The 23,267-nt window shown below is 45.6% G+C and overlaps 1 protein-coding gene across 1 annotated transcript in view; it reads right to left on the bottom strand.

Annotated features, from left to right (window-relative positions):
- Positions 1-313: 313 nt before the first annotated feature.
- GALNT16 (polypeptide N-acetylgalactosaminyltransferase 16) overlaps positions 314-23,267 on the bottom strand; it is a 73,391-nt gene continuing 50,437 nt past the window's right edge. Inside the window, exons 8-17 of the mRNA XM_075712241.1 lie at positions 22,265-22,386; positions 20,116-20,203; positions 19,072-19,156; positions 17,921-18,024; positions 13,524-13,650; positions 12,466-12,558; positions 10,225-10,308; positions 9,057-9,198; positions 7,566-7,682; positions 314-451 (exon numbers count right to left, since the gene is read on the bottom strand). Of these exons, the coding sequence (XP_075568356.1) occupies positions 314-451; positions 7,566-7,682; positions 9,057-9,198; positions 10,225-10,308; positions 12,466-12,558; positions 13,524-13,650; positions 17,921-18,024; positions 19,072-19,156; positions 20,116-20,203; positions 22,265-22,386 (1,100 nt within the window). The remainder of the gene's footprint in view (positions 452-7,565; positions 7,683-9,056; positions 9,199-10,224; positions 10,309-12,465; positions 12,559-13,523; positions 13,651-17,920; positions 18,025-19,071; positions 19,157-20,115; positions 20,204-22,264; positions 22,387-23,267) is intronic.

Consider the following 23,267-nt stretch of genomic DNA (forward strand, 5'->3'; position numbering starts at 1 on the left):
AGTTCTGGCCACTCCGAGTATTGGACTGGGTCCTCCCCACTCTCTGGGTGCAGCTGTGCACAGACAACAGCTACAAAGGAGAACTTAAAACCACAGATGGGAAGATTTCAACAACTCTCCTCATCCCCCTCTCACCCCCAGCTGCTTCTCTGAAAAGCTCAAAAACACCAAGTGCTCAGCTGAAATGGTGGCTTGCAGATGGGCACAATGAAAACATTTAGGGTCAGACATACAAAACCATTCCTCCCTTCCCGATCCCCCTCTGTTCCCAAAGTCTCATGCACAAAGAAACAAGGAGATCTCTGTGCTACCATCATGTTGCTTGTAGCAGCTCCCACTGTTGGCCAGGTACATCTGCTTGGCAAGGGTTGGTCACCACTCTCCCAGTCTGGTTTTCCAGGCAGAGACCGCTGACAAAGTGTTGAATGAAACTGCCTTTCATCTTCCACTTCTGTGAGAAGACAGAGAAGAAACATGCCCTTACTTCCATTTCACCAGGGAACTGTGCCTCCAAGCTGGAGGATAAAGGTTGAGCATAAACCTCAAGTAAACCCCAACAACTGGGGAGACTGAAAATCTGTGTATGGGCAGCATCTCCAAAGGTCTGGTTTCCTCTATTACCGACACCTGGAGTTTGAGTTTAGCTGAATTATAGTGCTAGATATTCAGAAGCATCTAGAAGGCAAGCAACACAAAAACCAGCAACTAGTGGCATTTTCAAAAGCATATTATATTCACAATTTCTCTGCCATTCTTTGTCCTGCATCTCTAGGCATCCACATACCTGTCAAAACCTGAAACCCTTCTATGGTTTCTTTCCAATCCATAGAAAGCAAATCATTGAAAGCTTTCCCAACATGTAAAGCAATGCATCCACAGAAAGCAAAAATCACACTTCTTGCTGCTTGACTAGATTGTATCTATCTCTCTTCCATGTCTCCTCATCTCTCCTCTCATTGCATTCAAGATTTTTATCATCACTACATTGAAAGCTCTTCATAGGTCCACACCCTTCTCAGCTAGCTCTTCTTCGTAATCTTATCTGTCCTGCCAACAATTTCCGTTTATAAGTGTCCATTTGACAGCTTCTCAGTACATGGTACTCTGCTTTCTGCAGCGCTGCCCTCTGGGTCTGCTGGGAGCATATCCACAAGGTTCTACATGCGACCCTTTCCTGAAGGTCCACTTCAGTTGTGCTGCTTTCCAGGAAAGAAAACATATGACCTAACGTTGAATTGCAAATTCTGCTGGGAAAGAGCTGTACCTTCCAACCCTGCTGGAAAGAACTGGGACCACTGTGGCTGATACAGTAGAGAAAAAAAGTAGAAATGAGTCTGTAGACTTGGGATCTCCCAGGTGAGGCTGTGCCATTTTCCTCCAGTGGGGCACAGCTGGTTACTGGATTGAGTGCTCCAGGGATTTTCTCATCACTCTTTTCAGTCACACAGATGACCCAGTTAGAATTAGGGTCCGGGTGATCAGTCAATAAACAACTTAGGAATACTATGAGGATGTTTTGGCTAACCCATGAGACTGATGAAGAAAAAGAAACAGCTTGACAGCACTGATGGACCTCAAGGCTGTTGCAGAAATGATACGCAAATGGAATAAAATTCCTGTGATTTCCAGACAGTGTCAAAACCTACCAACATTTTAGTTCTTGGGTAACACAGCAAACATTGCCACATGCTGTGTGGTTTAAGACATCCAGTTACGTTCACATATTGCTGGCAGCTCTCCTCCAAATCTGTGTGCTGGTTATGTTTCTTGGAGGGCAGGGCAGTTGCAAAGCCCAGAGTAATCTGTTGCTCCTGTATCACATATTCCTTCAAGACTAAATACCAGAGGCAGGATCCCTTTGCCAGCACTGCTAGCCCTGACTGACAGGATACCACTAAAGGAGAGCTGTTTGTGCAGCAGGAAGAAGCTGATTCTAATAGGCAAGGGGGCAGAGGAATGTAGTGATGATGGAGAGGAAGATACAATGCAGTCTGTGCACTGCACTGCCCTCACCAGCTGCTGCAACCCAATGCCTACACAAGTCCCAGAGCCACCTGGCTCTCATCTGGCAGCAGTCTCCCTGCAAACAGCTGAGGAAGAGTTAATACCATAAAGCAGCAGCTGTAATGATGGAGTGGCAAGCAGGAGGTCTTCTCCCCTGGAAAGCAGCACACTGTGCCTAGCTGGTGTGATCTCTGTGCAACGGCCTTGCCACAACTGTTTCCCAAGGTCACACAGACTTCAGTGAAGAGCCTCTTGACCTTCTCCAAAACACACCTACTGTGTAAAAGGAAAATTTTCCTTGCCCTCCATCCTCCTCCTGCCTCTCTGTACTTGTGAATTCCCAGCCTCCTCCTTTGCCTTCCTCTGTGCATGTGTTAGAGAATGCGCGCCAGCTGTCTCTCCCACATGCCCCACACCTCACCACAAGACCCTGCTGTAAAGGAGTATGCTGTTCTGAGATTTGAGATGGAGGACAAGGGCAGTTACCAAGAGACACCAGTTTCCTTCTCCCCGCTAGCCGTTCAGAAGAAAACTAGCAGCACTGGGAGGCTTGCTCATGTTATTCCTCCAGATCAGAGACCCGCTGCTGTGTCATCTCTCCACGCTGAGCAGGTACCCACTGTGATATCTGTAGGGAGAGTCTACAGCAACAGACACAGCAGGACACCAGCAAACACTCACCAGAGCACACTTTCTGCTGCTAACAAACTACACCAAATCAATCAGCTTCTCAGTGAATCACACCACTGTAAAGCCCAGCATTTCAAGTCACCCCAGATCCCTACGTTCAACAGAAAGTGGGGCAAGGGGGAGGAAAAATGCTGAAACGGTGATAGAGTTGAATATAAGGCTCATCTGGGCTGCAGGGATGTGCCGTGCATGGAGCCATTATAAAGCATACTGACAGTAAAAGCCAAAGCAGGGCTCCTCATCTCACATGGAAGTGGTATTTTCAGAATGATGGATTCTACCCTTTCTGGTCAGAAACTGTGCTTAGCTACCCTCCGTGAGATACCAGAGTAACCCCCCTGACTTCACCTGAACCTTTCACAAGACCCTCCTGCCTGACTGCCAGACCACAGGATTACCAAGGACAGCCCAACACCTAATCCTGTAGGGACACATCATATCTCAGACCCTTGAGGAGGGTGGGCAGTAAGAATGGGTGGAAACAGGAGATAGGATGCTCGTCTCTCACCATTAGCCACCTCAGAGCTGGGCAGCTAGTCTAAACTAGTCACCTGGTGACATAGTGATGGAGGAGTCCAAGGTACAAGCACCTTCTGGGAGGTCCCAGCTTTCTTCACAGACCACAAGAGGAGCCTGGACAGGTAACTTGTAAATGACAGTGATAATGCCCATCATTAGGAAAAAAACCCAAACAGACCAAACACCTCCTGCATACACAGCCAAACATTATAGGGAGTCCTCTCCTCTCCAACACCCAGACATTATGACTGGCCTGTACTTTGAAGGAAAGCTTTTGGAAGATGTAAGCATTGCATAATCTGAAAAATTTTGGCTTGAAAATCTTCCTTGGTCTCCCTTTCTTGTGCAGATGGACATAATACAGTTTACTGGTCACAGCAGGTTTGGAGTGGAGATGGAAAAATAAGAATCCGTATTTTCTTTGAAATATTGTGTCTTGATCCTCTTTCCCAATGTTGACAAAAAATTTCGCTACTTTTTTGTAAAGCTCCCTCTCCATCTGTATTATCTATCATTGTAAAGCACTTTGAGGTGACTGGATAGAAGCACTCCATGTGCAATTACTGAGAGAAAAGTCAGATAGCCAGTCCTCTTCTACCCAATATATACAAGAGCTGAAAGTGTTTACACTAGTGTAATTTTTCAGGGTAATCAAAAGTCAGGTGCTTCCAGAACAGACAGGTTTTCACTCCTTCTCTTTGCCAATAGTCTATATAAAGTTGCACTTGTCTGCACTTTGGGCAGTATGATACACTGAGAAGCAAGGTGGGAAAAATTTCCCAATCATGTCCAAAGGCACACAGGACTTCAAATACTGTTTGTCTCACAAGAAAACTTAGTGTCCTCATTTTCAGGCTGGGGTCACATTCCTCCAGCACATTTTAATGAAATATGGCTGTTTAATAGGATTTCTCAGCATGCTTCTTGTTCTGTTGGGAAATACCATGCCAGTGTTTCTCATTTTCATTCTCTTGTTTTAGTGTCTGACTCTCACTTTGCCTTCTATTTGTCCTCACTATAACACAAATTAAAATGCCACTCCCACCATCAGTCAGAGCCAAAACCAAAGCTAAAGGCAATAATTTATTGTGCATTCAACTAAAAAATGCTATTCTCCAAATAACATTATGGATAACATCCATCTGGTTTGAAATCGAGTTCTGATTATGCAGAATAACTCTTGGCTGGTCTTCTGCTACCAGTGCCAGCTGTTGCTTTTGAATGATCAACAGGATCATGGTGCCAAATAGATTTTGTTCCTGGTTCCTTTCAACCCAAGGGAGAATAGTATGACAGAACCAAAAGCCATCTAAATTTTGACCATTGTCTCGTATCCTCCTACTTGCAAAGTTCTAGACTTATTTTGAATTAATACTCTCGATACACCTCGTAACACTGTAAAGCCTCCACTAGAGTATTACATATATGTTGGATGGACTGTTGTTAGCACTTAAAAATAACAATGAATTTATCTGCCCTGTGGACATGCTTAATGCACAACAGCTGTGTAGCACGGGCACAGATTCAGTATGTTTGAAAGCAGAAAGCAACTTTAGGAGCTGTATGCTGCTGTCATAAGGATCTAACTAATCTGCTCTGGTGACACTAAAAAATGAAGCCATCATGTGCCCCATCTTTTGTCAGAAATCTTGCTTTTGCATCACTCAGACATAGACATGAAGTCTAGATCCAGAAAAGTCCAAATGTCTTCCACCACAGACCTCTGATGACAGCGACACCAGAGATCTTCAAAGCTGGGCTTTCATCATACCGCCGTCTCCTCTTAAGATATTGTATGTGTGATGCACGTTGCCCAGGCTCACCCCCTTCCACTCAGACCACCTGCTCAGGGCTCTTGCTTGCCACTTCCACCTCTCTGAAGTAGCTCAGCTTCCCTTCTTCCACTCCCACTCAGTCCCTCTGACTTTCTGAGAAGCCTGCTTGAACTGAGGAGTGGCTACACCCATGCATAGTTTGAAAACACTGCTCTCCCCCCAGCACTCACACTTTGGGCTGTGAATACCCACTGGGGAGGCAGGCAAGTTGTAGGACAACTGAGGGAGTTTGTTCCCTCCAGCTTTGCTCTTTCATTTTGCACTTTAAAGTTTCTACAGCAGTGGCCATCTCCTTGAAACTCAACCTCCCAAATATCAGGAGGTGGGGCCGGGTGACATCCTAGGCAGGAGGTTCTGCAAGCTGCCAACCCATGAAGAACAAGACTCCGTCTCTGTCTTGGCTCTCTGTTGCCAGAAACATGCTTTGTCAGGCAGACATACACTTCTCAGATGACCCCCATAAAAGTTGAAAGCTTCACTTTCCACTCTAGCTAGGACCCAGCAGAGAAAGAGTCAGTTCCCAAAGTAAGCAGAAAACATTGCATTAGATGCAGGTGGCCCCTCTAGAAAAGAAATGGAGGAGAGGGAATGGGATAGTTTGCAAAGATAACTAACTTTGAGCTAATTAAAATCCAATGCCAGTATTAATAACAATTACTGTTGTGTTTATAGAAGGAAGGGACCATAACGACATTCCCCAAGAACACAACAAATTTGAGCACTGCAAGTAGAACTGGCTTTATAAGTAGAAATCTGAAATGGGAGTCTGGAACTTCCAAAAAACCCCCCAACATTTCAGAGCATTTCAACCCAAATTAGATTAAAAATTCAAATGCACTTCTCCCACCTCATCCCCCCCTCATCCCTTCAGCCACAAGGTGGTTTGGAATGGCAGCTGTGATTCAAATCAGTCTCTAATTATTTGAAGTGCTTAAACAAAATCCTCGCTTACAGTCCGTTGGCTAAATCATCTGCTAGGTCAAGTCTTTGATTTAAGTGCAGTTTGTTCACATAAGGTAATGGAAAACAACAGTTCACATCCTTAAGTGCGTGTGCATGTCTTTATAATAAGCCTGTATATTATCAACACATCAAGGCTCAATAAATCCTATTCCAGCAGCAGAATGAGCATGCTTGTGTTAGTGTGGATTAATCTCTCTTCTGGCTAATAGGGCTTGCACTCCACCCCCCTTCAGGGGACCCTTGTCCTTCCATGACAGGGGAGGCGGGGAAAGACAGCTGATTTTGGCAGCTTCTAGAGTCCTCTCTGCGGCCAGGGAGGAAAATGCTGCAAGGCACCTAAGGGGAAGCTAAGTGACCTAATTACACAGCAAGGGGGTGAGTGATTACCAACAAGAAAAAGGAGCAGGCAAGCACACCCCACCTGGGATATCCTTGCAAGGCTAATCCGAACTCAGAGTTTTCCCAGCATATTCACGATGGGAACTCTTCAAGACATTTCTGCATTAACCAACCCTCCAGAGGAAAGTCTACACAGGCTTTCCATAAATGGGCAAGACTGGATTTCAGTGCTTTCTTTCAGGAAGAACTAATTGTACTGACAAAAGAGGATGCTGCTGAGGACTGCTATCAAGCTGAGCCATCTCCTACCTTTGGGCTATCAAAACAATAGATGTGTCAGAAAACACAGAGCCAGCATAGCCTTAGATGACAGAAAATGTGCTCTGTCTTGGTGTAGAGGGAAGCACAGGAACTAGGGATGAAACAAGCCCAGTCCACTGTCTGCCAGTGCTGCGCTGTCACCTGTTGTGTTTTGCCCAGTTCTCATAGAAAGGCACATCACATCTCTGTGAGGGCACCCTGGCCATTGCAGAGGCCATCTCTTACCTTGTGCTGTAAGGCAAAATGACTTATGTGTCCTGACAGATCAGGGATGCACATCTTGGAAACAGCATTAAGAGTCACAGAGCTGCATTTTGTTGGGAACACTGCATTTTGTTGGGAACACTGCTGCTGCATATTTTTCCTCAGGGAGCAGTTTGGGTGGAACATACGGTGCTTTATGTCAGTTGGTATTTCTCAAATGAGTTGCATACACTCAGTTTTAAAGGTCTGTTCACATGTCCAAAGACAGCACAAAGAACACAGTTCTCACTTCTAAATAAGTGAACAAACGATAGCACACACCACCCTTCCCTCGGGTATCTCAAAGCATTTGCTGCTTATCTACCCCTCTCTGATGCTATGCTCCATCCGTGCACTGATCCGGCTGAACATAAATGTATCCAAGGAGCAAGGTCAGGGTGCTACTGAGCTGGAGCTAACCATGCTGCCGAGGGCCCAGGCAGAGCAGACACCCACACACTAGTGTGGTCTGTGCTCCCCACTTTGGTTGCAGGCAATCTCATACATCTGAGCTTATGAAACGCACCAGAGAGGGAGATACAGAACATGGAAAGGGCTTTGATAACACCAGGTTCACCCCTGCAGGCTGCACTGATGTAGGTATACTGGTATGTGGCAATGGAGGGATGAAAAACAGGTGCAGTTACCTACCTGTCTGCCATCTTTTTGATTGCAGGCTTCCAGGGTGATTTGGGAGCCAGTAGAGAAGGAGGTAATTGAAAGACACTTGTCCTGCTGTCTAATTAGAGGGTCACTGAATACCCACTCCTTTGGCATAAGAAAAAGAAAGGTTCCATTAGGATCATAATGGTGATCAGATGAGGGAGAAAGAGTTTTTCTATCAGGTATTTCAAAAACTGGTACCCTTTGTTCCACTCTTACCAAAGGCTCCCTGGGAACACTATGGCAGCAATCTTCGCCTGATCAGAAGTTTATGCTCGGCTTGGTGTATCATGACTATTTCAAAGCCTGCAGCTGGCTCCCTGACCACCTGAGCTGTCTGATTAACCTTGGATCCCATGCAACTCCCTGCTCTGCAGCTTTACAGATTCAGGTCTACAAAGCAGGGAGGCCCCTGACCCCTGATTTACATACATGCAACTGCTTCTGCATATTTTACATAGCAGACATGTTCTGTAACAGGTATCTGGGACCTATACATTGTCAAGTGAAGCAAAACACATGTAAGTATATCCATGGACTAACATATATCACCAGCACATATAAAGCACAAGCCACTTCATTTTTCCCTCCTCTCACTAGATGGATACCTGACCCAATCAACTATTATTATTATACCTTCCCCAAGGAAGAAATACAAAATGCAATAAGTTTCAGAGATTTCAAGCAGTAATGACATGGAACAATGAGTCAGATAAAATGGCATGTTGAACACTGGCTGTAAATTGGTTTCCTAGAGTTAACAGATGTGAATATGTATTTTCTGGCATAAAATATCCTACTATGACCCTTAACTTTCTCAAGCTCCTTCCCTGCTGCTTCTGGTCACCAAAAGAAGAGGCTGAGTGCAGATCCTCAGCTGGTATAAACCAGCACAGCTCCACTGCAGTTAGGAGAGCTGCACCAAATTACTGCAGCTGGGGTCTTGGCTATTTAAGCTCTATTTGGGCTTTATACTGAAATGCATCTGTAAACCAGCACAATTCAAGCCATCTGCACATACAGCTGAACTGGCAGACCGAGGAACATTTCTGATCCTGGGAAAATCTCTTACCCACGTGCCAAGGTACTAGCCAAGCACACCCCAGGACCGGTTCTCATGGGTTGGACTATGAAGCACAGCACACCCAAGCAACTGTCTGAGTGGGAACAGCTACATGACTCAAACCCTGGTTGCACGCCTACTGCACAGACTAGTCACACCCCTGAGCATTCAAGAGCTACCTGTTGCCTTTGAGTGATGAAAACCTTCCCATGCTATGCCTGACTGCTGGGTCTGTTGAGCCAACAGCGCTCTAAGAGATGGGCACAGCTTCTTTTACTGTTGAAATCATTAATGGGGCCAAATTCTTCCTTCATTCACCTCTGTATAAACCCACCAAGGCCAGAGATGCTTTTTCATTCACTGGTAATAAAAAGGGCAGAAGCAGGAGCAAAGCACCAAACTGAAGCCTGCTTTACCTGAGTGACAGGTGGATTGTTCACTGTTCCTTTACAGATTCCCATGCCAGTCAATGTATTCCCTGTGGTATCTTGTGCCCGAGACTCCAGGCAGTTTCCTCCTTGTTTAATTATTCCTGGAATCAGCTCCTTTTCAGGAACCCTTGAAGTAAAATGACAGTTGTATGGCACTTCATACACAGAAAAGTCCAAAGCGCACACACATTTAGAAGGCCGTAACTGGCCCCTTACTGAAATATAGTCCCCTTTATTTGACAGAAAATGAACAATACCGTGCTAGCTATGTCTGGAGGAGGCAAAAGTCAGTGGAGAACTTGGTCAGAGGACTGGTACCCTTTTGTTTCAGAAAGCATAAGGTGCTTTAGGTGCACCCCAAGCAGTTCAGTGTGATGTCTCTTCTGAAAGAGGCCATTGCCAGTAAAAAGCCGTATCGACACTGATTTATGTTGCTTCTGCCTCCCCCTTTTCCAGAGTCTTTCCCCCAGTGCTAGCACATACTCACTGTCTCATTGGTAGTAATACAGGAAGGATCTGTCAAGGCCAGACTACAGCTGGATGTTTTAGCCTTGACCCATGTTAGCTACACACTTTGCTTGATGAGATGTAAAGATGTGTTGCCAGGGTGTGTTAGCTAGCAAGTGCTAACAACACAGCTCTACCCAGGCTACCTCCCAGCAGAGCAATGCCACAGCACTCCTGCATCCTGACTCGGGGCAGGGGAAGCCACAGGTACAGCTGGTTCTGCCATTCACCGGGGCTTTCTCTGAACCACCCACACCTCTGCACTGAGGCTGTCCAGCTCTACTTGGCTCAGCTACCTCCAGGCAGAGCATCCAACAGGCAGAGACCAAGTGTTAACAGGGAGGGATGCTCTGGCACTTGTCTACACCCTGCAACTCCGAAACACCACTGTTGCACATATCTGAGGGACAGCTGTACGGGGCAGAGCAGAGGGCTCCCAGCGGCAGGAGCAACAAACCTTTTGCAGAGTTGTTGTGATGATACAAGCCAGGAAATCACAGGAGGTTTCTCACCAAAAAGAAGAACAGAGGAAAACCTTTTCCAGGCATAAGTCTCTCTTTTGCATGCTGCTGCCAAGGCTCAGCTTCTTGATGTGACCCACCTCCCAGATCCTTCACAGATTTCTACAAGCGGAGAACTGACTCACTTGAGCTCAGGGTAGACGTTCTCCAGATACCACTGGAAGGATTTACAGTTCAGTTTGCGTCGCTGTTCCACTCGGTCTGCAACACTGGAAACACAGGCAGGTTGTTGAGGATAAGGCAGTGAACAGGAGGGAGGGGAGCAATGAAGATCAGCCAGGAGGTTTGAGGGAGACTATAGGCCTTTTCCCCCTTACTCATTCTCCCACCTAGTTGTTGCTGGGTTCAGAGCACTAGGAGTGACCTGAGGTGAAAAGGAGGACAGAGCCAAGTGGCAGGAAGTAGAAAAGGAAGACAGGAACACCTTCAGAGAGCAATTCTTGGACTTCCTTTGGCTCAGAACAATGGCAGGGCCCAGGTCCTACAGTGTTAAATAACACATTGCAGAAAAACTACTGTAGGACCACACAAGTGTTTCTGCCTCTGGGTGCCCCTGTAGAGGCATACCATGAAACTTGCACAACCATCAGCTCCTGAAAAGGCCTAGAAACTGTTGGTGCTCAGGTATATCCAAATGGTTAATCTGTGTGTGCCAGAGGTGAGGGAACATGGCAGCAGCTCTAGGCTTAGTTTGGGTTTCAGACCTAAAGAACAAAATTATTTGTTCTTATTCAGTTTTGGGAAGGGAAGGAGTCTAAGGGAAAATTAATTCAGCATCCCGGTAACTGTCTGCTGCAGCAGTCCTCCCACTGCTGATTTGCGTGGCTTTAGCTGGCTGAAGAAGAGGACTTCTTCCCTCAAGCAGTCCTACTGAGCAGTAACACTAGGGACTCTCCTCTTCAAGCTATACCACTACATTTGTCTGTTGGGAAGGACTTTCAGCTGTACCCATGCTCCTTGCCACACTCAGCCCACAGAGGCCACTGTACTGCCCATACCTCAGGAAAATGTACTTAGATCCTATATTCACATTAAAATTGTGGGGAAGGAGGGTCCATTTTAGGCCCAGTTGACAGTGATGGTGTCATAGCCATTTGCATTCTAAAATCTAGATTTAATGCAGGTTCACAGGGCTGTTACTACAGGTCAGGAAATCGCCTGAAATCAAATCCTACAGCTCTGCTCCAGCTCTTATTCAGCCAATGCTGCCAGTAAAGCCACTAGTAAGTCTGTGTGGACAAGAACTGCAGGCTTTGGCCCTAAAATACATTAGCAATATATCCATGTCCAACATGCAATAGTCTGGTTTCCTTCACAAGCAGCAGGGTTACTTGCTATTTGGCCCCAGCCCAGCTGCTGCAGTTAACTCAAAGACAGATAAATTAGGTAGGCAAAGCTATTTGTACAAAAATACGTAATATATCATGATAATAAAGCATGATGTACAACAAAAAAGCGTGTGGGGGTCAGACCAAACCTGCTTGTCATCAAATAAGCAGGAGATGCATCATTACCCAGTGCATGTAGCTACACATTTGAGATACAACCACATTTGCCAACTCCTTAAGCTGATACAATAGCCACTTGTTCCCAGGCAGATATAACCCACAGATATACACCACTCCTGGGATTTTGTACATTTACTTGGGAGTTATAGGGGTTTGCTAGCACAGAGAGCAAGCTCTCTCCTCTTTCCAGGTTTTGGTGTCCATCACTGATTTCTGGGTCACAAAGAATGCCCATAAGAGCGAATCCCATGTGGCCTGGAGACAGCTGTAGCAAAGGTGCTGTAAGGAGCACAATTCTGCACCGAAGTGGGCTCAGCAGGTGCTGGAGAGGAGTCACAACCAGACTGTGTTTCTAAATAAGATGTCTCACCATTGGCCATGCTCTCTCCTGCCCTACAAACCAGGCAAACCACCCATTCACTCATCAGGAAAGAGGGGAGTGCAGCAAGTGCAACCTGCCCCATGTGCCAGCTAGCCGTGCTTGCCCCAGGATTCTGCATCTGCACAGGAACTTTGGATCAAGCTTTAGTAACTGCATAGCTCACATTTCCAGAGCAGATACATGCTGTGTTAGAAAATATTCTTATCTATCCACTTAAAATGTCTGGCCTTTTAATTTCATTACAGATTCCTTTGGCCTTCTTCTAACAAATGATTTATGCAGGTTTACTGGGGGAAAAATAAAGTGAATTAGAAGCAAACCTTATTAGCCAGACACTCAAGCTGCAATGTCCCTGGCAAGCCAGCCATTCAGAGCATCTCTGTTTCCTACACTTAGGTCCAGAGAAGATCCAAAACTATTTCTTGCTAACAAGGGGCTTACCAGAGTCCTCCGACCGAGGTTTGGGGGCGGCTTACCTCCCAAATGACTTCCCAATGGCAGATGGCCGGGCCTCATAGTAGTACTGCTTGTATTCATCCATCCACACCTCTGCTGTGCGCTTGGTGTTCCTGCATGGGGATGAGATGCTTTGCTGAGTGCTGCTGGAGAACGTGCCTTCCCAGCAAGCAAGCACTGGGTGGGTAGACCCAAGGCCTGTCTGCCAGGAGGGAGCTGGGGACAGTCCCAAACATGAAACACAGTGGGCAGTATGGATGGATATAGACTGAATGTGTTAAGTCTACAAAGTCTTACAAGCATGCTTCAGTTCATAAGTTAAAATTTTACGAGCCATAGTTTACCATGATTTTTTCACACATGCTCCCTCTGCAGAGACACCTGGATGGACTGACTGTCACCGTCACCCTGCTTTACAGTATCCCTTTCCCCAGATTAGAATAATGCCATGGAATAATTCAGCTTGGAAAGCACCTCTAGCTATCACCTGGTCCAACCTCCTGCCCAAAGCAGGCTAGCTTCAGGTTAGGTCGTATTGTTCAGGGTCTTGTGTGGTTTGAGTTTTGAAATCTCCAAGGATGAAGATTTCACCACCTCTCTGGGGCGCTGCGCCAGTGCTTAACTGCTCTCATTGTGAAGCACTTTGTCTCATCTTTTTTCTCTTCCCATCTGTCCTGCAGTGGAAGTTGTCCTTAGGGCTTGTCTCAGAGCACATATAGCTCAGTAGTATCTCTGGACTCAAAAGCAGCTCAGAGATAACAGAGATGACTAAGGACTGTTGGTACACAGGCACATGTCATAGGGCAATATCCAAGAATAGCCAGGGTCTCTCTCTGGGGTACTGCTTCCCCCTCTCCATTGCAGACTGAGGAAGAACAAGATGCACTAATACAAACAACAGAGAAGGGAACAGGTTTTGTTCACAGAAAACAGCAACTCATCCTTCCCTTGAGAACAGATGCTCAGCCACAAGCTGTTCTCTGTCATCAGGCAGAAAGACAACAAAGCATTCAGGCTTATTTAGACATGCCCAACATCAAGGTGACATGGCTGCTATCAGGAACTACCCAACACCTACTTGATGTAAGTCAGTGCATTGCCCTCAGGGAAGTCATAGGGATGGCGCTTCCTGAACACGTGTCCCACTCGACTGCAGGGAACGATCTCCAAGCTGCCACCACACATCCACACTCGGAAAGAGAGCTCTGGAAGAGACCCCGAGAGTCATACAGCTGCAGGCAGATTGGCAGCATTTCCAAGAAGGGCAACTTCAGCAGTGTGCCTGAAAACCGTGCCCCTCTGCTCTAGATGTATTGCCTGCAACAGCAAAACCAGGAAAAGCAATGCCATGGTGAGAGTGGAAAAACTGTCCTCCCTTTGTTAAAATGGAGGCAACCCTTGTGGCTCAGAGACTTCCTAGCCTCCTCCAAGTCCCACTCCTCTCTTTTGTCCCCCGAGCATTTCAGTGAGACACGCTTCCCTTTGACCAGGTCCTTGTGGTTGCTGTCAGGCCTTCAGGATGGCATTTGGCAACAGACTGAGATCACACCCACCTTGTTTTGGACTTCTGTAACTCTCCAGCCCCGCACATGAATGGAAGAAAAAAGGAAGAATTCACCGTGTAAAGCAAATCATGTGAGGAAGAAAGGGAGTTTAGGAGACAAGCAAAAAGAATAAGATGAGGGCATAGGAAGCAAGTCAATGTCTAGAGCAAAGTCCTCTCCCTCATACCTCCATGTTATCCATCCTACAATATCTTGTTGTTCTTGTTCTGCTTGGCTCTGTTAATTTAAAAAAAAAAAAAAAGTGGATTTCTGCATTACAGTTTGTCGCCAATTGCCTCTGCAGGGGGAGCTACTGAAAGCAGAAATCAGTCTAATAGTGTGACTATAAAAATATGGAGAGAACCCTGCTACTTGAATAAATACAGCTGGTCCTGAAGCTAAATTCAACATTTTGTTAAAGGATTAGAAGAACATGGAGCTTTGATGTACAGGCGCTTATTTGCATCACAGAAGAGATGTGACCTCACTCAAGCTTACAGGTCTGTCCTCACAAGTTTAAGCACTGCCACACCGGAGGGGTTTTCCACTCGGGTTTCATGTGGCGGTGAGAAGAGAAGGAAGAAGGAAAAAGAAAATCAGCTGGGTAGTTTGGCAGTCCTTACCAAAAGGGCTTCAGATTGTGTAGACTGATTACTTCAAAAACTTTACTCAGCTGGGATCTCCCTCCAGTAATGTCTGAATTATGGGGCTCTGATGTTTAGAAATTAAAAAAGAAATTATGTATCCAGATCTAATGGTTGTTTCAAAGCATGTACACACACTAACATCTTCCCAACCTTCATTGTACTCCATAGCTTTCCTCTCCAGCTCCTGGGAAAGGTTGTTTAAACAGTGTGTTTTGGGGAGGGAAGATGGTGTATTTAATCTAGCTTCTAACTAAAAAGCCATTTTATTAGACCGTATTTTGTGGCATTTCTTACTAGCTCTTGTCTCTCCCTGATTCTTTCCTAGAGCTTATTATTTTCAGTCTCTTCAACAGGGAGTTCCAGCTTCGAAGAGAGAAAGGGCTTTAAAAACAAAAAAAAAGGCCAAGACATAGGTTTCTGTCTGGTGGTGTGGCCAGCTGGCATTTGCTCTCCTGGAATGAGGTTCTGACTCACTCTGGCCCATAACAAAAACAAAACTCTCAATCTAGCATGTGTAACTGAAAGTGATGTCCCTTTCCCAAGGGAGGATTCCTCATGCCATATTGATATCTTAGGCACACAGATAGACTGCATGTCCAGGTTTGTAAATGACAGAATTGGTTAAAGAAGGGGTGAAAGAATGCAAATTTTGGGCACAGAAGAGAAAATGGGGATCAAACATAGCTTATTAAGGACTTTCCTCCATCCTCTGATGGAAAGCATAGGAGAACTTTTTACTGTATATTTTCCAGGACGTGACCTAGTCCATATGTGTTTTAAATTACTTAATCACTGTGGCTTTTCCCCATCACAGTGGAAAGAAAAGGGGTTTACCAGCTCACATACAGCTGGAAGGATATTTAGGCAGCTGGTAATTGCTGCCTGATCATTTCTGCGTACCTGCTGTGTGCATAGAGCTTGTCTGGCTCTGTGCCCTTCCCATACATTCTCTTCTCCTGCTTCCTCACAAGAAAAAGGTTTCAAAGAAGTAGTTTATTAGAAATGGCCTTCATGGGTAAGGAATGGCCCGTCTCACCCCAGAACCACTCTCCCATGTCACCTGCAAATGGTGACCTTATCCAAACAGTTTCTTTCCACTCAGAATTGTAATTAGTAGTAAAAATAGTGTTTCAGAACATTATCAACATTTTTCCTTTATCACAAAATCTAATTTTCAATTACGTATGCAAAACTTTTTTTTTAAGAGGGTAGATGAACCATTCTGAATACTTCAAGGAAAATTAATACTTTTTGTTGTCTAATACAGGTTGGTTTCTACCCCTCTGCCATGCAACAGCAATAGGCTTGATGTAGAAGCCATGGGCTGATTTGTTGGTTCACATTATGCTGAAGAGCTGAACAAAAGTTAGCTTCAAAAAAGAAAAGTAGTCTGTTTTGTTTTCAGAATACCTTCCCATTGCCATCATCACAGTGGTAGTGTGGCAACACAGCTCAGGGACAGGCCCCATTAAACACAGCATTGTGCAGTTAGCTTTGCCCTCTTAAGTGAAGAGTGGAGGTGCAGGATAAGAGACAAGTGATGGGAGACAACAAATTTACAGGGAAACCACACGAGGCAAAACTGGCAAGCCCTGTACACCTGGCCCAGTGCAACACAGCCTGACCCAGCCACTGGCAGGCTTTACAAAAGCAATCTGAAGAATGAAACAGTTCTGTGGAGGTTTTGATCAGCTCTGCGTGCAAGAAGGGCTGTGGGTGTGCGGGTAATTTACTGCCACTTACGGCAGAGAGCTCTGCTTAGCATCAAACTACTGACATATGTACCAAACAACAACACTGGGCTCCTAGGTGGGCAGAGGCAGACAACCGAAAGCTTAAAGAAATATTCTTTCTCCATCTTCAGGGTTTACAGCTTTTACACAGCTGCAGCTCAGAGTCTGGCAGGACAACCAAGTGGCTAGCTCTGCAACTGGAGCAGGGCTAGTGACAGCAAGGAGCTGAGTTTGGCTATGCAGAGGAGTCTGAGGGACACAGGAGAGGGGATCTTCATGCCTAGGTAAAGGCTGCTTGTTACTTCTGCCTACAGTGCTTAGCTGATGCTACTAGCACTGCTGAGATCCCAGTGCAAGCCCCATTTAATATCTCTTTTTAATTTCATAAAACTGAAGCAAGACCTCAGAAAACAGAGAACATAAGCACTCGTTATTAGATATTAGATTATTAGATACTTTGTTTTAAAAAAGTGGTCCCTTGATATTCTGTTATCAGCCAAAAATATTACTTCCTGCTTTCAGGGAGCATTTCAGAAAGAGGCAGCTCTCCCAGCTGTGTTCAGAGAAACAAAAGTTGCCTCTTCCTGACTATTTCCTGCTTTCTAATTGGTCCTCCAGGTGCTAGAAAACACCATATAAATTCTTCTTTAAAGGGATTTATTTACAAATCTGTGACATTTATGGAAACTGTAGAAACAGAATAATATTTTTGGCAGCGTTAGCTACAGAAAAGTCTGTTTAAGTTGACTGCAAAACAGAGTAAGACTTTTATCTCTTCAGTTCCACCTGTATCATTTCTAAATGAATGCCCCAAATACTTCAGGTCTCTGTGAACCTCTTTTCAATACTCTTCTACCTTTTGTCACTAACACTTGGTGACATTGCAGCATCCCTTCACATGGGGCAAAGAGAGATGCTTGGAATATCTGTGCCACCATTAAGTGCAAGGAGATAGGTTTCAGCACCATGGCCTGTAAGATAACAGCACTTCAATGGACAGACTACGCTGGGCCTCTGGATTCCTCAGATGTTTGTGGTGCCCTAGTCTGCTTCTAAATGTTTGCATTCTGAATCTATTTGTACCCAAATTCCACTTACAAAGAGGCTTGTTTGATTAGGAAAAACATCCTTCTGACCTATCAAGCTGGGAAAGCAACTCAGACTTATCTGGGAATGAGAAACAGGTATAAGAAGAGAGCGTAGGAGTGACTGTCCACTTCAGAGCTGGGGCAACACAGACTGTCATGTGAAGGACAGGGGGAATATTCTCCAAAACCAAGCAACAATTTCAACATCAGGAGGTTCCTCTTTCTTACTTGTACTGTGGAAGCACTACTGTAAGAGAGTGATAGCCCTGATTGCAAAAAGCCTCCATTTTACCTTGCACAAAGCTGAATCAATTCTGACTGACACGGGGATTACCTGACCATGTCCCTAGCCTTACACTGACATGCAGATCAGTTCTCTCAAAAGGAGAGTTCTGGTAGACGACGAAGACTGGGAAGTGGTTCTGCGTTAGTGTGTCATTCCCCTGAAACACCCTAAACTTACCAAAATTTTCTCCTCCCCAGATGTCCATTTGAGTATCGTATTTTCCCAGGTGGTTAAACCAGGACTTGTCAATCACAAAGATGCCTCCTGCTATGACAGGGGTTCTGGAAAAGAAAACACAAGCCCCCACAAAATAATCACACATATATGTAGCACCACCATCTTCATTTTAGAGAGGAGACAATTTGTCAAGGCCTGACAAATTGTACCTCATTTAAAAGAGAAAAATAGTAGAGGTGGGACATGAACCTGCAGCAGGCTTCTGAGATCCCCCTTACTAGATCATCCTCCTGCCTTTGTTAGATGGTCCTGCAAGCACTACATGAGTAATTCTGTGTCTTTTGCATTTATACAAATATGCACAGCGTGAAGGAATGACAGGGACACTGTCTGATGACTGTGTTCACCAAGTAGACACGGTGTGAGAGACTTTGCTGAATGTACTGCTCTGCTGCTAGCAAACTGGTTGCTTCTGGAGTACAACAGAGGCTCACAAATTACACAGAGGAACTGAATGGTACTTTTATATTACAAATAGAGACCTGTCTGCCTATACAGACAAGCATTGTGACTTTTTACATCAGAATTTGTCACATTCTACATTCCTCAGAGCTGTGTACACAGCAGCAAGGCTGGCAATAACTGTTCCAGCCAAGAGAGTCTGTTTTGTCTATGGAACGCATATTTAGGAGAGGAGGATAATTCTGTGCCTAAATTACTAGGCAAGATTCAGTTTCCAGGTCTGCTTTACACTTCCTGGGTGACTGTTTAGCTGCTTCATTCCTTAATTCTTCACCTGGAAGACGGAAGTAATTAAAAAGCCCCAAAGGGATTTCTGAGGCATTCAGAGTGTTGAGTGAGACCACAAAAACCAGACATACAGAAGAAGAGGTGGCTTGTAGAGGTGGCATGCCTACAAGCCTATGATAGTATATAATTGCTATTCTTACAATATTCAGGGAGTAATACTCTCAGAATTAGGGTATAGAACTCAATGCATTCAGAAAGTAACACGAAGAGTTTGTCATCATCAAGTGAACACTCTGGAACTTCATCCTCAGCAAGGCAGTCCCTGTACACCCCTTTCCATACAGGTAGAGGCTTAGTAAAGGCATTCGGAGGACCGTACACAGTCCATCAGAGACAGCTACCTTATAGACTGAGTTGGGTCTGTTCTGGACATCTTCTGCTCTATAGGAATCTGCTCCCACTTAAAGTGAAGGCTCCAGTCAAACCCTGAGAAGGAAAAAAACATGTCAAATAGGTTTTGTTATTGTTTTTCAGTGATAGTCTCCCCCTTTTTGTCACAGGCTATCCCTACTTTCCTTCCCTGACCTCCCTCATGGTCTACCCAAAATGGCAAGTCTATCCTAATGTAGCTAAGAAGTCACCAGCTTCTGTCTTGGCATCCTCATTCCTTAGCATTACAGACCTCTGCTCAATTCCACTCTGTATCTTCAGGACAGTGTTGTCAGTGTGAGATGTAATTGCATTTTGGCCAGTCTGCCTTACACTTCCCTGTATGCCAAAGTTATGAGGCTTTAATCAAAGGACTTTGTAGGATGTGATGTATTCTGAGAACAAAGGCCTGCAGATCATTGTAACCATCACCTCTTCAGGACTACCATTTGTTTATAGTTGGCCTGCAGTGGATAGCTGAGCACAGCACAGTCACTGACATTATACCATTGTTACGGGTAGACACAGAACGAGTAGCCTTTGGCAGGCAAGCAGTGCAGCAGTAAACCCCAGCCATAGAAGAGGAAGAAGAGCATCAGGCACTGCGGGTGACCACGGGAACAGCTGCAAGAGGGTTCAGCTACCAGGAGAGAGGTGAAAATGCTTTTCAGAAGATGCCATGAGATAGGCTGGCAGGTAGGAGCAGCATGGGGAAGTGCCTGTCAGACTCCAGTATACATGTAGTGTAGGGAGGGCATGGTGATACGTTTAATCAGTTAACCAAGCCCTGAAATTGCGAAATGTTGTGACAGTGATGCAAGCTCAAGAGGAAAACACTAGCTAGGTTTTGTTTTAACTCTGCAGAAGATCTGACTTTGCAAGTTGCAGGAAAAAGAGGACAGAGAATCCATCAGGGAAGATCATCACTGTTTTCTTAGAAAACTGAAGAGAACATCCATTATTTTTCATGCACCATCCCTCAGGCCTAACTGACACAAGCCATTCATTATACCCACCTCCCCTCAGATCTGCTGATGCTGCCAGGTAGGCAAAATTATCCAGGCTGATAACATCAATGATTGGACTCACCACTCGGGTATAATCCTGAGGGGGAGAGAGAAAGGGGGAAAAAAAAGTCAGGCTTTTCTTGAATGTCTGGCAAAGCTGCCAGTGATGAGAAAACACAAAGCTGCACATGTAAATCTTTGCCTGGCTTCTCCAGTACAGTTCTGGTAGCTGACAAGGGATCCATGGCCACTACATCCAAACATGGAGATGGTGGGTATTAGCCAGCTGCACGCTATGGATGTGGGAAATGGAGCCTGGGACCCCAACACCCAGGAGTGCTGCTAAGAAACAGCTCTTTATTTCCTGCCCAAGTCATAGGGCATGAATCACTGTCCCAAAGGTTTTGTGCTTGTTTTTGATATCTACTGACAGCATACTTTCTGCTCAGCCATCCTTGAATTAACTCATTACCATCAGCCTAGAAATGATCAACCCATTAATAAAGCATCTTCCTAACAAGTACTATGAATCAAGACCCCACACTTAAGATTCATAGTGCAAACTGAAAAAAACATAATATTATAATATTAAGATATTGGGGGTACTTTATTGGCAATAAGGGGTATAGATATTCACAGTTTTCCTTTGCAATTCTTTTATTAAGTAGAGGTTGAGATTATAACAATTTTTCAATGTGATGAGACAGGGCATTAAAGACAGTCTTGTGATAGCTGAAATATATGATGAAACAGAAAGCTGGCAATGCCAGAAACAGCATCTTGTTGTCAGACAGCTGCCAGTCTCCATGCCTTTCCTATCAAACCTTCATTTTGTGTCTTGCAATAGTTTTTCCTGCTGCAGTGCACTTGGCCGGGATGGCACATCCTCGATGAGAGCTATCATTCATGTTTATTCCCCTCCGTGCTGCAATGGCTGCACAGCGAGAGTATGTCTGCCCAGCTTGAGTCCCCCCAGCACCCATCCAGCAGCCTGGTGCTCCAGCCACTGCTCCAGCCAGCCAATGCTAGGAATGGGTAGGGCAAGGCTGAAATCTGAACTAGGATGCACATCAGAAATGTAGGAAGTAGGTCAGAAATAGGCTGACTTGAAATCTGCTCACTAAATAATACTGGAGTCAGCACCCAAGCTTTTGCAATTTACATACTTCCTTGAAGAAACTAGTGAGGTCCTTTCTGCTTAAGGACCCCTATGCTGCTACTGCTGCAGTTTGACTTAAAGAGCAGTAGTAAAGTAAACATTTATGGGCTTCTGAGATGGAGGATTTATTGAGCAGGAATAAAAAGCAGAAGCTTTTAAGTCATCAATCCTTACGTTTCACCTTCTTCTGCTCCTTCATATTAAGCCAAGCAGACATGAACACAAGGCAGCATTAGAGCCTCCACCCCTTCTCCTGGGGCCCATTACTACATGGAATAGTCCTTTCAAGGAGGGGACCAGTCCCTGCCGGTTGCAAGCATGGCTGTGACTTCTCCCATCACCTCTCCCCAGTTTGCTCTTACAGCAGAGCCATATGTGTCCCCCTGAAGCCCTACACTGCAGTCAGGGTGACAGCTGCTAACATTCCTGTCTCATTTTCATTCTTCCAGCCTCATGTCAATCCTTCCCTAAGTGAACCAGCAATGGGACATTCTTGCACTCACAGGCAGCTCCTCTGTGCTAGGAAGCCACCTGCATGCAGGTGGTGTGAGTTGGCAGCTCGGCAGGAGCATTAATGGAAGGGAAGTTTTGGCAGTGAGAAGGCAGAGGGTAGGGTCCAGCTGCAAGAAGGGAGATGGCAACCATGGAGAGGTTGCACAGTGTGTGCTGCTGAAGTGGCTGTCCTATGAACGGGTGGACAAGACTAGGAAGCACAGCACCTGCAGGAGACCTGAGGTGTAAGTTAGTGGTTCGAGCATTCACCATTGCATCCCATCACCGAGCACCTCCTGCCCTGCCACATTAGCAGGCGAATGTAGAAGCCCATCAGGGATCTCTTGCCCATCTAGCTCAGGCTGCACCTTCCTCTGTGACAGCCTGCCTGAGGAGTACCTGGGAAAGCTGTCCTCACAGGCACTGCTGATGGCATGTGAGGGCAGAGGATCCACGAGCACAAGACAGGTCAGCACCGTCCATTCCAGAGGGGGAGATGGTGCTCACCTCTTTCACTCTCTGAAGCATTGGCTGCAGCCACTCGTTGTTGACTTCACAGTGACTGTCCAAGAAGGTGAGGATGTCAGCAGTAGCCACTTCAGCTCCTCGCACCCGAGAGCGAATCAGCCCTACAATGAGGAAAGGACAGCAGGGGAGCAGGAAGGTTAGGAAGGGAAACAGCTGAGCCTTCTTCAGAAAGGAGGCCATTTGTGTGGCCATTACAGGAGAAGAGCAGGTAGTTCTCCTATATCAAATCTCCATCAGGAGCAGAGAGCATCTTTAGCAGGGCATCCCCTGCGGGACACACTGCCAGCTGAGCCCTCCCAGCAGACAAAGAATGACCTCACCTGTCACTTCTATCCACGCCACAGAGCTTTCGTCTGGTTCCTGCCTTGATGACATCCCCCTTCACATCCAGCCCTCCCCACAGGTACCTTGCTACTGCCTGCTCAGTGTCTCCCCCATCAGAGCACCTCACCGCCTCTCTCACCACTTCCATGGGACCAAGCTCTACTCTCTGCTTGTCGCCTTTCTTACTGCTAATCTGCTTTATTCCCACTTATCCTTTATTCTGCCCTGCGGTCAGAGATGTCAACCTGGCTCTCAGATGTTTCCATACTTTCTTACAGACCATCCCACTACCTGGGATGCCCTTTGTGAACTGAGCAGTGACTCCCATCTACCCTTCCAGATCCTCGCTCCAGATTTTCTGTGCACTGACAGGTTTAGAAATAAGCCAGCACATGTGAGTCAAACTGAAGAGCAGCTGGGAAAGTCAGCATTACCATTTATGCACACAGGAGATATATGAGAAATAACTTTCCTTAATTGTATCTATTTATGATAGATATATGATTGTTTTTCCCTTTTCCACATCTCCTAGATGGCTTGTTATCTTGCACTCTGAGTTTAAAAGGATAAGACTTACATCTGTGTCTATATTCATAAAGATCTTAAACTGCGGTCCTTGTTCTAGCCAGGGCCTCTGGACACCACTTCTCATTATTTA

Source organism: Pelecanus crispus, chromosome 6 (assembly GCF_030463565.1).
Source record: "Pelecanus crispus isolate bPelCri1 chromosome 6, bPelCri1.pri, whole genome shotgun sequence".
Taxonomy (NCBI): domain Eukaryota; kingdom Metazoa; phylum Chordata; class Aves; order Pelecaniformes; family Pelecanidae; genus Pelecanus; species Pelecanus crispus.